General features: G+C 41.2%; 1 protein-coding gene across 1 annotated transcript in view; it reads right to left on the minus strand.

Moving 5' to 3' along the window:
• Positions 1–1,853: 1,853 nt before the first annotated feature.
• The window catches only part of LOC122652482 (protein DETOXIFICATION 21-like), a 44,956-nt gene continuing 30,866 nt past the window's right edge, over positions 1,854–15,943 (minus strand). Inside the window, exons 5-7 of the mRNA XM_043846231.1 lie at positions 3,426–3,664; positions 2,496–2,614; positions 1,854–1,984 (exon numbers count right to left, since the gene is read on the minus strand). Of these exons, the coding sequence (XP_043702166.1) occupies positions 1,883–1,984; positions 2,496–2,614; positions 3,426–3,664 (460 nt within the window). The 3' untranslated portion in view covers positions 1,854–1,882. The remainder of the gene's footprint in view (positions 1,985–2,495; positions 2,615–3,425; positions 3,665–15,943) is intronic.

Below are 15,943 nucleotides of genomic sequence, written 5' to 3' on the forward strand. Positions count from 1 at the left end.
ATCTTTCCTTGTAGACACGACTCACAAGTTGGATAAGGTTCTACCTTCAATGATTCCAAAGGCCCATCCTTCGCCAACCTGTTTATCCTTTCTACTCCAATATGACCTAACCTCAAGGGCCAAAGATATGTTGAATTATCTTAGGCTGATTTTCTTTTTAAAGAATTATTGAAGATCTCATTTATCTCTAGTACCGGTTTTAAGAGATATAATCCGTTATCTAGTAGGCCAGAAGCAAAAAAAGAATTATTCAACCGAATAGTTAACTTATTACCGAAGAGGAAAGTATAACCATCCAAAACAAGCCTACTAATAGAAAAAATGTTCCTCCTAAAATGAGGAACATAAAAACAATCTCTCAAAACTAAAGTGCTATTATCAAAAACTAAAGTAAAATCTTCAACGGCCTCAGTACCCGTACCCGTTTGCAAATGAACTTCATCCTTACTCAGTCTTCTTATCAGCTTGAACCCCTGCAACAAGTTGCAAATATGGGTGGTAGACCCCGAGCCCACCAACCATGTGTTAGTAGGTTCCTTCGACAAATTAGACTCATAAAGGACCAAGGTTTCAGAAATACCTTTTTCCTGTTTCTCCTGCTTCTTTTCTGAGCAGCCAGGAAAGCACGACATTCCTTCTTCCAATGTCCGTCCTTCTTACAATAGAAACAAGTCCCCTTGCCCTTGCTCTTCTGAATTCCCTTATTGCCAATCTTAGGGTTTTTGCCCTTGTCAGCCTTCTTCTTCTTCTTCTTGCCCTTGGGCTTGGAGGAAGAAGACTTATCCTCTGTAGTCAAGACCTTAACTTTCTGCTTCTTTGATGCAGCTTCCACTTCTTGTAACATGTTACCCAGCTCAGGGAGTTCCACGGCGAGTTTATTCATGTTATAATTAACAATAAACGATCCGTAGATCTCCTATGGCAGAGAGTAGAAGATGACATCCATCTTATAATTCAGCTTGAAGAATGTCCCAAGGTTCTCCAGATCTAGGAACAAGTTCTGCATTTTCATGACATGGTCAATAACCGGAGTACCTTAAGCCATCTTCGTGCCATGGAGGAGTGTCACTAGTTGATGATGGGCATGTCTTTCTTCTCTCCTATACATCTCCTTCAACTCTTCCATCATGTCCTTGGTCAAGTAGAGATCCTTGACGGAATCAGTAATGGTCTTTTCCAAAGAACTCAACATTGTCAACATCATCATTTAATCATAGCCTAATTTCACACTAATCTGACATCACATGTCAATTTAATGCTTCAAGAATTCACCCCCCCAAAAAGTGGATTTCTGCTGGGACAGTTTGAAGAAAAGGGACCCATCCATGGTGGGGGATATGAGAAAGATAGGCCACCAAATCATGTCCTATACACGGTATTTCCTTTCTATATGATGATTAGACTGACAAAATTAATCCACAAAGCCAAAAATTACCACCTCAGCCAGCAATCTTTTTCCTCATTTTTCCAGAATTTTTTTTTCCTTATTAAATTTATTAACATAAGTGCAGTGGACATGCAGATATATTGATGTCCAAAATCTTATCCAATTGTCACCTAACTAAAAAAAGGCATACCCAGTGCATAAGGCTCCCGCCACTGCGCGGCCTGCGGATATTGTCACCTAAATATCCAAATAAATTAATATGAATTCAGAATGGATCCAAATTTTCCGCTATCCTCCTACACCTTTCAAGTATGCTATGACTATGGACCAAAGGTCAAGTGAGGTATTTTTTTTCCCATTATGAAGGACACATGAAACTATTCATCATTCCTCACAATACTCCTATATCAAATAGTTGGGCATAGCCCATGAAAATGTTCTCATGGTACTCTTTAAGAGTTTCTACACCCCACTACAAGGTAGAAACTTGGACTATCAGTAACTAAATACCTGCTTATTCCAGTCAGTTCTCCAGGTAATGAAAACAAGTACAATAGTTTGAACAAGTGTCCCGAATAACATTCCCATCCAAATCCCCTGCAAAACCAAATAATAATGAGAGCTAAGTCTCAAAGATGAAATTAAGAATTTGGAAGATCAACAGAAGACTAGTGAATTTCTGCATGGAGTACAAGAGCCTTGCCATTAGACATATAATAGCACCATTGAAGATCAAGCTTGGGCTGTCTGAACAAAAATTTTACTGCATCTCAAAGAGTCCCAAGGTGTCATAAAAACCTTAGTTTCATTTATTTTCCAATGTTTTCTTTGGAAATTTGAATGACATAAGCTAATCGCATAAAATGAAGATACACAACACACTCAATTGTGGCTCTCTTTTTGGGGAGGGAGGGGAAGGGGTAAAAGACACCCAACTGAGAGCTTTATAACTCCAAAAGTGCATCCTTCTAAACATTACACCAGCTTGAAATAGTAGCAGTAGCAGTTTTGTAATCCTTCCCCCCCAACTGAAAAAAGAACTCCTCATAGAAACAATAGAAAGTAAACCTTGGTACAAAATATGAAACATTGAGGAATGGTTACTCACTTTGACATTGTAATGAATAAGATATCCAAGCACAACTCCAATAGGAATCCCTACCAAGTAATAGCATGCTAAGTTTACATAAGCTACAATGCTCTGCCAGCCGGAACCAATAGCAACCCCTACAAATTGAAGGAAAATGAATCATGTACCATTCTTAATGATTGTTTGAACATATAAGTTTGTGAAGGAACCACCAAGAAACTAATATTTTAAGAGCTCTGGTTTCTTGTATGGCCCACCTAAGAAGAGCTCCCGAATTATATACCACATGGCAGCCCAAATGAGGCACAAATTTTTTGGACAGGTAGACCTCAACGTCCCCTGCTCAGGTACAAATTTCATCTCAAACAGAGTTTACCAAGTGGCAAGCTTTGAAAAATAAGGACTATTGGAGAGTGAACAGTAGGCTCTCAAATTACGAGAGGGTATTTGATTGAATTAGGCTCTCAAATTTGACATGTGGCTTATCCAGACCATGTCCTCTCTCTCCAACAGAAGGAATAGCCACATCACTTGTCCAAATGGCACAATAACAGTGGACGCAGGATCCCCTTTTTAAGCAGGTAATGTAAAGAACCTTTTGCCAAATTTTAATCTTGAGATGGTTGGGTTAGATGATAACCAAGTTGCTTCATATCCCTTCAACTTTTTCTCTTTAATAGAAGTTTCAAGTCATATAACATGCTGCTAATTGTTAACTGTTGAAGAAGGGGGGTAGGAAACTCTCCGGCACAATTTGGTTCTTAATTAGATTGTCTTTGCTTATGTATCCTTTCAACATGCAAACTTTTATGTCAAATGTTCTATAATATAAAGTGCAAACAATGGTGAATTAACGCCATCAACCTTGCTCGTTTTTGGGCTGTCATGGTGACACCAATACTGTTACCTTATATTTTAAGTAAAAAACAAGTCAAGGAAGCAACTCACCTGAGAGGACTGGTTGAACACTGTTCAGAAGTATAGAGCAAGCTAACAGAGGTGAAAGATTGGCAACTGCTTGGGCCACTTCACGACTGTTTGTAAATATATAAGCCAGTCTCCCCCGAAGAAACAGAAACAGAAAGAACAGAACAATTCCAATGGATAGCGACGTAAGAACAGCTACCACAATTGAAAATTTCGCAGATTTCGAGCTCCCTCTTCCAAGTTCATTTGACACCCGCACACTGGAAGTTTTTCAGCAAAAGAGTTGACGTAAATTTTAAGGGGGTATGAAAGAAAAGCTAGGTGAATTGTTAACAGTAACTCATGCTTTGCTATCTCAGACAACTATACACATTTTCTTCAACGTGTTTACAATTTTCAAGATCAAATTATCCATTGTCGTGGATACAAATAGCTAACTACAAGAAGTATGATGTCATTCCATGTTCGGTAAAGTACATATTGGGGTATTGTTCCATTCTCAAACAATTGATGGGACATAAGGTCATGCAATGAACACATCAGTGTATGCAATACAAATCACTGTTTTGAAACCCAGACCGGACCAAACAGCCATTGCAGTCACACTTTCAGGTGGCTACGCTGTTTAGAAGAGATAAAGAATCATCAAACTGGTTTAATGGTGAACCACTTGACTTGGTTTGTCGAACAGCTGGTCTGGGATATACTACATGATAAACACTTGCACATGAGTTTATTTAGATTTATTTATTTATTTTATTTTATTTTTTGAGGAAACAAACACCCTCTGTCCCAAAAGGACTGTCTTCTTTGAAAAAACCCACATTTTAAGAAGGCTGTTTTTAATGCATTAATTACCCACAAATTTAAACACTATTTCCAACAGTATCCCTATTAGTTTTAGTTTATGTAATAGAGAAAAAACAATTATGACAAGTGTGTTGGACCATTGGCAGTGTCTGGAGTGTGTTGTCATTGTTGGCAACAAGCTTACCAGATGAAGGTGGGTCCCACATTATTTGATGAGGTGTTCAGGATTCGCAGTGCCTAGTGAAGTATTCACGATGGCAAAGGTTGATTGGAATGTCTACAAGGGTAATTTGGTCATTTCCATTTTTTGGTCACATGGCATATAGGAGGTTGAGGTGGCAGGGCCACCCATGAAGTATTTGGGTAATTTACACATACCACCCCTGAGGTTTAACGAAAGTATGATTTTACCCCCCAGTTTTGGATAATTCTGCGTACCCCCCTGAGGTTTACAAATGTTAACAAATAAACCCATTCCGTCAGTTCATGACTAACAGTGTTAAAATCAAGGGGTAAAGTTACAAAAATGTCCTTGAAAGAAAAAAAAACTGCAACTCATCTTCCCCAAATCGTAACCCAAACAAAACATTCCCAATTCTAATCACTTGCTTGTTGTACTCCACCATTATATCTCTAGCAGATTAATCAAACTAAAACAGTGACAATCCCCATAGTATTGAGAGTTTGAAACTAACTAAAACACAGTTCTATGAGGAACAAGTAACATCTAAACAACAATTTCACTAACGACAGACAGTCAGATTTGATAACACTGAACGAAAGAGAAAATAAAGGGAATACAAAGTGAACACAAGAGGGAGAAAACATGTTATTTGGAAGAAAAAAAAGAAAAGAAGGTAACTCACACCCTCACATACTGTGTAGGCTGCTAATGCATATCTGCAATTACCCCCACAGAAAGAAGGCTTTCGATTTTCTTCTATTTCTCTTTTGCTTTCTCTAACAAAGTCAAAATCTTCGTCAACCCCACCATTGATGGACTGCAACTCCTTCATCCCTCAACCTTCCATAGAGAGCCAAGCATTCCCAATAAGCCCTCTTGGTTTTGTTCTTCCTTCCTCCCAAGCTCTGGTGTTTGCATTCTAGAAACAGCTTATCCACTAAACAGATTGCTCTGCTCTTCACCATCCCCTCTATTATTTCTGCTTCTGCCTTCATAACTACATACTCCTCTTCCCTTACATTCTTCTTCAACCAGTCAGACATGCTCATCTGTGGAACTCCCTCATCCAAAACCTCTTCGTTTAGAGTCTCTATCTTGTACATTTCAAAATCTCAATTCCTTGTTGGGTAGTTCCGTGCGAACCAGATGCAGCCATTGCTGTTCTTGTCTGATAAGCCAACATCGATGAATAGGCGACGAGGGTACTGTTCTAAAGAATCACCCATTAGGTCAGGGAGGTAGTTGGTCCTCTTCAAGTACTTGTTGCTCTGTTTCACTGAAGAAGCTCGTGGCGGTTCAAGCAGGACGTCTTCCAGGCCATACAATGCTGCCCTCTTGGCTTCCGATGACAATGCGCAGAGACGCCTCTTCGTCTGTGAATTTTCAGTTCCTGTTCTGGAGTTCAGGGGTTCTTACTTCTACAATCTTGATCCGACAAAGATGAACTACAATCCTGATCCAACAAAGACGAAGGGACAAAGCTCCACTAGCACATCCACTAGCACTTCGATTTGGGGAAGATGAGTTGCAGGGTTTTTTTTTTCTTGAAGGGGTATTTTTGTAACTTTACCCCTTGATTTTAACACTGTTAGTCATGAACTGACAGAATGGGTTTATTTGTTAACGTTTGTAAACCTCAGGGGGGTAAGCAGAATTTTCCAAAACTGGGGGGTAAAATCATACTTCAGTTAAACCTCAGGGGTGGTATGTGTAAATTACCCGAAGTATTTTGGCCAGGTGTGCGTCAATGGGAGGCAGCGGGGTGTAGTAGTGCGCGGCAGCAAGGCGGCAACTGGGTCAGCAAAGCTGTTGCGTGCGGCCATAGGCAGAAGCAGCAGCAGCGCAAGGTCAGGCCCCACACATGCTAGGCAGCTTGCCAGCAGAACCCCCCCCCCCCCCGCATGCAATGGGTGCCCAGCCATTCAAACGCTAAATAATTGGCATAAATGCCCCATCATGGGTTTGACACATGTCCCAAGTGAGTGGAGGTTTTTAATAAAGCCACTGGAGTTTTAAAGTTCTCTTTGAAATTCTGCCCGAGAGCAGTGAGCCATTCGAGGTAAGTGATTGTATAATTTCATGGGTACTCAAGGGAGGATGGAGTCGATTCAGCCACTGGCCATTTAATTGGTAGAGTGCAGCAACTTGGGTAATCTGCGACACACTAAATCATGCTCAGCCTCTTAAAACGCATGTGCATCAAGTGGATTTTAATGATTCCCTTTTTGTCAAATCTGGAACATTCAGTCTCATTCTTAATCTAGCGGTTTTCATTTCAAGATTCTTCATGGTCGAATCAGGAGCTGGTACAGCATAAGGCCACTTTTTGAGTGACAACTTATTTGTCACGAATAGATTCCCATTCATGACCTATTTCTTTTCTAATAAAAATTTCCAAATGATAATGGGTTGCCCGGGATTCGAACCCGGCACTAGTCGGATGGAGTAGATAATTTCCTTGTTGAAATAAGAAAAAAAATCCCTCCCCAAACCATGCTTGCATTTTTCATTGCACACGGCTTTCTCTATGTATACATTTTACACTCAGTTCCCTAGACGAGTACTAATGGATGATCTTAAAGAGAGCATAACTTGGGTGTTTGAAATCCGACTAGGGTTTTTCAAAGTGCTGCAGTTTTCTTTTTGAAAGGCCAAGCTATTAGAATGATTTTTGAGAGAGAAAACCCTCTTTAACTCTCTGTTTTTCTATGGAAAACAAAACAGACTTGCAAGAAAGAGATTAGAAAAAGAAGATCAAAGTGCAAGCTGGTGGAGCCCTCCAAGACCTATTGATTCCAAGAAAACTTGAAAAGGGAAGGATGATTACACGGGATGTATAGAAGGCTTTCAACAACAATTTGTAGCTCACATGAGTGCTTCATTGAAGAAAAATGAAGTGTGTTCAATATCATTGGAGTTGGTTGAAAAGGTTAGTGTGGATTATTGAAGACTTGAAGTCATCTTACATGCAAGTGAAGAGAGAGAGGAGCTGTATAAGATTCCATCAACCAAAGCTACTTGAAGACTCAAACTTCCCTTGTTCAAAGGTTAGTTGATGATTCCAGTGGTTACTAGGAATCTCTGTGAAGCAATCTCAAAGTGTGTTAACTTGAGGAGAATGAAATCAACTGTAAGCAAATTTATTTTTGTAAAACCTAGGTTATTTATTGTTGACAAACCTAAGGTTCAATTTGTATGGGATAGGGACTTGCATTTATTTTGATTCATATATATAGCAACCAGTTAAGTGGGTGCTTGACTAGAAGAGGGGTAGGTGCCCTAGCCTGAGTGGGTGCTTAGGTGGAAGCAGGTGTTACATCACCTAGACTGTAGTTGCAGTTGAATATGCAGTCTGTATTGGGTAAATACAAAACCCTGGGTAGGGTATTACTCTGTGGATGTAGGTAACTTGCCGAATCACGTATATCTTTTGTATTGTTTATTGTATTTGTTTAGAAGTGTTGTGTGCTGCAGGATGGGTGTGCACAACCTGGTATGCCTGGCCACATTGTGGTTGCAGTGCGAGTATGCATGCGAACAGTGTGTGATTATTAGTGTAAGCAGCTCAGCGACAAACAATTGTGGTGAGAGCTACAAGTCATCAGTTACACTCAGTGCAACGCAGTTGGGAATAAAAATTGAAAAGATTCTTTAGACCTTGATTTACCCTCCCTCTCAGTGTCTATCTGGGATCTAGAAAGTGAATACAATAAGTGGACTACTAAAGAGGAGCCTATGAGGAACCAACAAAATTTTATATTTCGGTTATTAAAATGGACAAGCATTTTCGGATAGTGAAAAAACTCAAAAAGTGGAGAAAACAAGAACCTAAAATGACGCAGAAAGCGAATGGAAATCGCAAACAACAATCACACAGTCGCACATAAAGATTTACGTGGTTCGGCAAGATTGCCTACATCCACAATGAGATGAGATCTACTTCACTATCAATGAAGAGTAGGGTTACAACCGCTCGTCCTCACCCCTCTCTAAGATCGATTACGGAGAAAGAACCCTCGCTACAAATATATATCGAAACCCTACATTGGTAATTCACAGAAATACCCATATAGCCCTCCCCCCCCCCCCCCCCAAAAAAAAAAAAATCCTTGGCCCTGCATGGACCTGCTACTTTGTCGAGGCCCCAGTCATGAAGATTAATGCACACAAGATGGTCTGATTCCTCTGGGCCTTGAAATGGCCCTTCGGAATCAGCCCACTAATGCAAGTGACGAAATACAAGACATCGTACCCCCAACAAACAAGACCATGTTTGTGGGATAGAGGGAACAATTACTTTCCATTATTTCATTAATGGGATATAGGTAGTAGCTATATATGATCAATGAACTTTCCTCTTACTAACAGATGAAACAAAATTCCAAAATTTCTCTCAAGTAACTGGATACAAATTTAGCAGTTTAAATTTTGAAAACTCCAACTTCATCTAAGGAAACTAAATACAAATCTAATGAGAGATAATTACTAAATAATTACTGATAAGAACATACTAATTGTCCTTCCGGAAAAAAATTAAGGAACTATGAATTGACTTTTCAGTGTTACCAAAAAAATTGACTTTCTATTAACAAAATAAAGAACTCTCTTATTGCAGGACAGGTTTGTTTAAATTTGGGTTGGCTTGTTTGGGTCAAATTCTGGTTCAACCCATGGCCTTGGCCCAAGAGATGGTTCAATTCTGGTTCCTGGAAACCAAAACCGTGGCCTAGTTTAGGATTTTGTTTTCTTCACTAATTTAGTATTTTTATGATGCATTAGGAAACTCATATTACAGCCATTGGCTGGAGGAGGTAAGGAATAGTTTGGAGGTTATCTCATCAAGTAAGGGTTGATAATAGATGCTAAGTCATAGAAGACTACTAGTGTGTCTTAACTTTATCTTTTTCAGTTTTCTTTTTATAAATATCTTGTAATGGCTATTAATGGATTGATTTAGTTTGTTTGAATTGAAAGAGGTTGTTACCTCTCCTCTCTCCCTCTCTTCCATCTCTCCTCTCCACGTTTTTCTTCTCTCTCCTCTCTCTTCTTCTTCTTCCTCCCCTCTCTCTTCCCTTCTCTCTCCTTTCTTACATCCCTCTCCCCATGATTCTGAAGTTTTGTTCTCTTCCTCACTCTCTTTCCCACCACTAGTTGATCTATTTACTTGATCTGTATTAGTTTGATATAAAGCTAAAATTCTTTATTTCTAATGATTGATTATGGTTTTCTTGAATCTCAAATTTTTGCTCAACTTCAAATGGAGAGAAGTATGAAGAGATCCGAGGATAGATTTGTAATACCCTAAAATTTTGACCAGGCGGTTGATGCTTTGTAGGAGTCTAAGGAGCAGAGAGGCTTTTGTTTTCAGATAGTTATATGGGATCCGAGGGGTCACAAGAGTCTGAGGTATGTCATAACGTTCATTTTATTTGATATTTATAATAAAATAGAGCTGCTGTATTAAATATGTGATTATACTTTCCTTCTATGATTCTTGAAGAGTACTTGTAAAGAATGCATATTAAGGGGTAATTGCATAATTTATCCATGTTTTTGTTATAGGGAATTGAATAATGTACACCAGAATACCCCCATCGTGGGGGGTATTCTGGTCTTTTTACAGTTTTATGCTTGTTTATGTACTGCCTAGCTATGTTGGCTATGCTAGGGGCATTATTGTCATTAGGATGTAATTTCTCACATTATAAATATATGGTTTGATTGATCAATTCAATCATTCAAGCATTCCCATTATTTCTGTTCTGTCTAACATGGTATCAGAGCCAATTCTGATCTAGGTTAAACAAAATTTTCACCACTTTCCCCTTCCTTCCCTCGTTCTCGATCTCTGTTCTTCTTCTTCTCTCCTTGGTTCTCTCTAGCATTCAAGGGCAGCACTAATGAGGTGATCAGATTATGATCTAGATGCGGCCCTACATCTCGCCTCATCATTGATGATTTAATTATTTTTTTTCTCGATAGTTGCTGCCTCCTATCTTCTGCGATATTTTGGGACTGCCTCTACTCTTTGAACATCAACCCTATTGGTTTGGGATATTGATTGTTCACCTTGGAGCTCCATTAGCAGGCCTCTGGACAGCATCTATCAAGTTCCATCACCTACGATAGAAGACCTACAAGTTACAGCCCTCATTATCCCCACATCGATCTCAACTATCAGGGTTTTTGAAAACCCTGACACTATATCGATCTTAGGGTTTCTAGTGTTTGCTTGAGGATATTTTTTGGGGGTTGGTTCCCCTATATTATTGGTGCACTGGACCTCAATTTCAGCCTCATCTGTTTCAGATTTTTGAAGATCTGAATTTTTCAAGTTTTTTGGTCGATTCAGCCTCTATCCATTTGTTCCTTGCTTGGCTGGCTACATCATGCCTGGATCTGATATTACCACTGCTTCTTCGGGAGAAGATGGTAAGTCTGGGACTGAATTTCTTCCATATGCTGCTGCTATTAAGCTTGATGGTTCCAATTACCTCATGTGGGCCAGATCTCTCTCTTTAACTGTGGCTGATAGAGGACTTACCGGCCATCTTACTGGCACCTCTATACAGCCCCTTGATGAGGACCCTCTTCGAGCTCGTTGGACTGCTGTTAATGATGCGATGGTTATGTCCTTTGTACTGAACTCCATGCAACCAGATCTCTCTAGTCAGTATCTTCTCCTTGAAACAGCTGCACAAATATGGACTGCTGCCAAGGAAACTTATGGCCAGTTAGGTAATGATGCTCAAGTTTATGAGATTCTAAGACGCTCCACACCACTACCCTAAAGGAGTTGTCTGTCTCGAAGTATTATGCTGCCCTCAAGAGCTTATGGCAACAGTTGGATCACTACTCTCGTTTCCAGCCTTCTACAGCTGCCAATATTGCTGTCTATCGGAAATATGTGGACCAGATTCGTGTCTATGATTTTTTAGCTGGTCTTAATGCTGAATTTGATCCAATTCGTGTGCAAGTTCTTGGTAGGGTTCCTTTTCCAACATTGGAGCAGGCCTTTGCTTATGTTCATATTGAAGAGACACGTCGGACTGCTATGATGTTGACTCCTACAGTTGAGAGATCAGCTTTACAAGCTGCTGGTTCCAGCCCTATTACTACCTCTGAGAGTACTGCTTCGGCTGCTTCAGTCAAGAGCCTGTGAAGTATGAGCACTGCAACAAACCATATCACACCAAGGCTAACTGCTGGAAATTACATGGGAAACCTGCTTATTTTGAGGCCAAACGTGGTCGTGGTAAAACTAAAAACAAGGTTAATCACACTGAAAGTGTAGCTACAGCCCCCAATGCCAAAAATGGTCTCTCCCAGGAAGAATTACAAGCTTTCAGGCGCATGCTACAATCTTCCACTGACCCTACTACATCTCTTCCTACCAGTTACCCTACTCCATCAGGTTTCCACTTTGCCCGCTCACGTATTTACTTTGCTGGTCATTGTGCATCGGTTGTCTCCACTCCATGGATTATAAACTCCGGTGCCACTGATCACATGACAGGTTCTTCTAGCCTTTTTCATACCTATTCTCCTACTTCAGGAAAGGATAAAGTCAGAGTAGCTGATGGATCCCTCTCATCTGTTTTTGGGAAAGGATCCATTAGTTGCTCCCCTTCTCTTACCTTGTCTTCTATTTTGCATATTTCCAATTTCACAACTAATCTTCTCTCTATTAGTAGTATTACAAAAAATCTAAATGGCAAAGTAACTTTTTTTCCAACTCATTGTGTTTTTCAGGAACTGGACTTGGGGAAGACGATTGGATCAGGTAAAGTGCATGATGGATTGTACCTGCTTGATGGCGGACATCTTGCTACACAAGCATTACCTTCTCAACTATGGCAGCCTGCTTCTTTCTCCTCTGAATTACACCAATGGCATTCTAGACTAGGACACCCCTCCTTAGGAACTTTATCACATTTGTTTCCAGCATTAGTTACAAAGTGTAATAAGAAAGATTTTTTTTGTGAGGCTTGTGTCTTGGCCAAACAGACACGTTCAACTTATCATATTTCTAATATAAGGTCTTCTTCCTTAATTCAATTGATTCATACTGATGTGTGGGGTCCCAGTCGCGAAGTTTCTATTTCTGGTCATAGGTGGTTTGTTACTTTCATTGACTGTTATTCCCGATCCACTTGGGTCTATCTGATGCACACCAAAAATTAAGTTTTTTCATGTTTTCAGCATTTTCATAAGCTGGTCCAGACCCAATTCAATGCCACTCTCAAAGTCTTGAGAAGTGACAATGGGACAGAATATATGGAAGGTCAGTTCCAACAATACCTTGCTGCCCCATGGGATCTTACATCAGACCAGCTGTGTTGATACTCTAGCCCAAAATGGTGTGGCTGAGAGGAAAAATCGCCATCTCTTGGAGGTGGCTCGAGCACTCATGTTTGCTCGACATGTTCCATCTTTCTATTGGGGAGATGCTGTCCTCACTGCGGCCTATTTAATTAATAGGCTGCCTAGTAGGTTCTTGGCTCCAAGTCCCCTATCGAGCTATTATATGGCTCTTCATCTTTTATTGTTCCCCCTAGGGTGTTTGGCTGTGTTTGTTATGCCAGGGATACTAGGTCCCCAAGTAAACTTGAGCCTCGTAGTCTTCACTACATTTTCTTAAGTTACTTTGCTACCCGACATACCCTGGTAAGTATGGATGTTGTTTTTCATGAGACGGTCTCCTATTATTTGTCCCCACCTCTTCAAGGGGAGAATGTTAGTGAAGATGTGCTGACAATAGAACCTCCCGTTTCGTATGTTCACCATGAGTCTGTTCCTGTTCCTCCTACTCCTAGTCCTCCCTCTAACTCAAGGGGAGAGGTTCCTACATAGGGGGAGACCATCACAGATAATGTTGACATTCCTATTTAGGGGGAGCTAACTCCAGTCCAGCAAAATCCTATCCAGCAAACTCCAGTCCAGAAAACCATTAGTGAATTTCAGAGGAAGATTAATGAATCTAATGTGCAGACTTATACAAGGAAACATAAACAGCTTCTATCCACTACTGCACCAATACCCATCCAGTTGCCAAACCTGGATCTAGAACCTGCTTCTCCACCTTGTAATACTTCTTCTCTTGAGCTACCTATTACTGTTCGCAAAGGTGTTAGGGCTTACACTAAGCACCCTATATCCCATGTTGTTTCCTACGACTCCCTTTCTCCATCTTTTCATGTTTTTGTTTCTTCTCTTTCTTCTGTTTGTATTCCTAACAATTGACAGGAAGCTCTATCAGATGGAAAGTGGAAGGTAGCGATGATGGAAGAAATGGAAGCTCTGAAAAACAATGACACATGGGAGCTTGTGGTTCCTCTACCAGGGAAAAGGACTGTTGGATGCAAGTGGTGTTTGTAGTGAAACAAAAGGTGGATGGCACTATGGATAGATGTAAGGCACGACTCGTGGCAAAGGGGTTTACTTAGACATAAGGTATTGATTACCAGGAGACCTTTGCCCCTGTTGCAAAGCTGAATACTGTTCGAGTTTTTCTCTCTTATGCAGTCATTCTTGGATGGGATTTATAGCAGGTGGATGTGAAGAATGCTTTCCTTAATGGAGAACTGGATGAGGAGGTGTATATAGACATTCCACTAGGGTTCTCTTGTGACAAAAACCGAGGCAAAGTGTGTAAATTGAAGCGTGCACTTTATGGGCTAAAGCAGTCACTTTAAGCATGGTTTGGGCAGTTTCACAAGGCTATGGTTTCTGTAGGCTACAAGCAGAGCAATGTTGATCACACTCTTTTTATAAAGAGGGTTGGAAAAAAACTCGCTGTACTTATAGTCTATGTTGATGACATTGTGGTTACTGGCAATGATGGTGATGAGATCAGCCGGTTGAAGATCTTTCTTGGACAGGAGTTTGAGATTAAAGATCTAGGAACGCTGAGATACTTTCTTGGGATTGAAGTTGCCAGATCTTCTAAGGGCATTTTTCTCTCCCAAAGGAAGTATGTCGTAGACTTATTGGCTGAAACTGATTTGTTAGGATGTCACCTTTCCGATACTCCTATGGATGCTAATGTTCGTCTAAAAGAAAAGGAGGGTGAACCTGTTGATAAGGGACCAAAGACTTGTAGGGAAGTTGTTTATCTCTCACACACACGTCCTGACATTGCTATTGCTATGAGTACTGTGAGTCAGCTAATGCATGATCCCTATTCTTCCCACATGGAGGCTATTCTTCGTATTCTTCACTACTTAAAGTCAGCTCCTAGAAAAGGTATTCTCTTATCTCCTCATGATCACCTACGGATAGAGGCATATAAGGATGCTGATTAGGCTGGCTCTCCGGATCGCAAGTCTATCTCTAAGTAATGTTCTTTTGTAGGTGGCAATCTTGTCACTTGGCATAGTAAGAAGCAGAATGTGGTGGCTCGTTCTAGTGCTGAAGCAGAATTTTGAGCTATGGCATAAGGCATTTGTGAGTTGCTCTGGCTGAAAGGTTTGCTACAAGACCTTGGGGTTCTTATCTGTCTTCCTATGATGATGTACTGTGACAATAAGACTGCAATTAGCACATAACCCGGTACAGCATGATCGTATCAAGCATGTTGAAGTGGATAGGCATTTCATCAAGGAAAAATTGGAAGAAGGTTTGATTTGTGTCCCTTTTGTGAAGTCTACTGATCAACTTGCTAATATATTCACCAAGGGACTGTCCGGAAAGATGTTTCATCCTAATTTAGCAAGTTGGGCATGATATATTTTTGCTCCAATTTGAGGGGGTAATGCGTGTGAAAACCTCCGTCGCCCGGTTCACCCACAGATGAGCCTGCAAAAAATCGAGTGAGCGCAAGAGAGCCGGTGTGGCTCTGGCCTAGGACTCTCCGACGCACAAGTCAGGTCTCCAGTGCAACAGCGTAACAGCTAGTAAAAAGTCAGATGAGCGTTTGAGCTCCATACCTGAGTATTTATAGAATGAGGTGAGGCAGTTGGAGGAGTCCTTGTATGGTAAGAGTCCTCTGTTAGGAGGGCTCTTCTGTGCGGGGCGGAGTGGAGAGTTATTTTCGGGGTCGGACTCTCACTAAGGTAAGAGTCCTTATTGGAGTGTGATTTGGTATCGTGATGGGATCGTGACTCGATCCTTATCCCGCGATACTCGGGTGGTGCTTACGTGGCACCGTGATCCCCGGTGGGGCGTTATGGTAGCTTCTGTGGAGGAGGGCTCGGCCTCAGTGCTAGGCCTCGGACGTGACCTCAGTGCTCGGCCTCAGACGTGACCTCGGTGTTCGGCCTCAGATGGCCGCGGCCTCGCCATGTGCGGCATGAGAGTTTCCCCGATCATGCTGGAGCTCGGCCGAATCATGGCGGCCAGTCTTGGGCTGACCTGTATGGACTCGGCTCATGGCTCGGTTGGCCCGAGCCTCGGCCATGCCGAGGAGATCGTCTACTCGCTCTGAACGAGGTATGGCGCCGCGCACCTGGTACTCGGCCTGGTCCTCGGCGGGTTGAGTGGTCGGCCTATGTACTCAGCCAGGTCGGAAATGAAGTGTTGCTTCCTTCCGGGTGAATGGTTCGGC

The sequence above is a fragment of the Telopea speciosissima genome, chromosome 2 (genome assembly GCF_018873765.1).
Source record: "Telopea speciosissima isolate NSW1024214 ecotype Mountain lineage chromosome 2, Tspe_v1, whole genome shotgun sequence".
Lineage (NCBI taxonomy): Eukaryota > Viridiplantae > Streptophyta > Magnoliopsida > Proteales > Proteaceae > Telopea > Telopea speciosissima.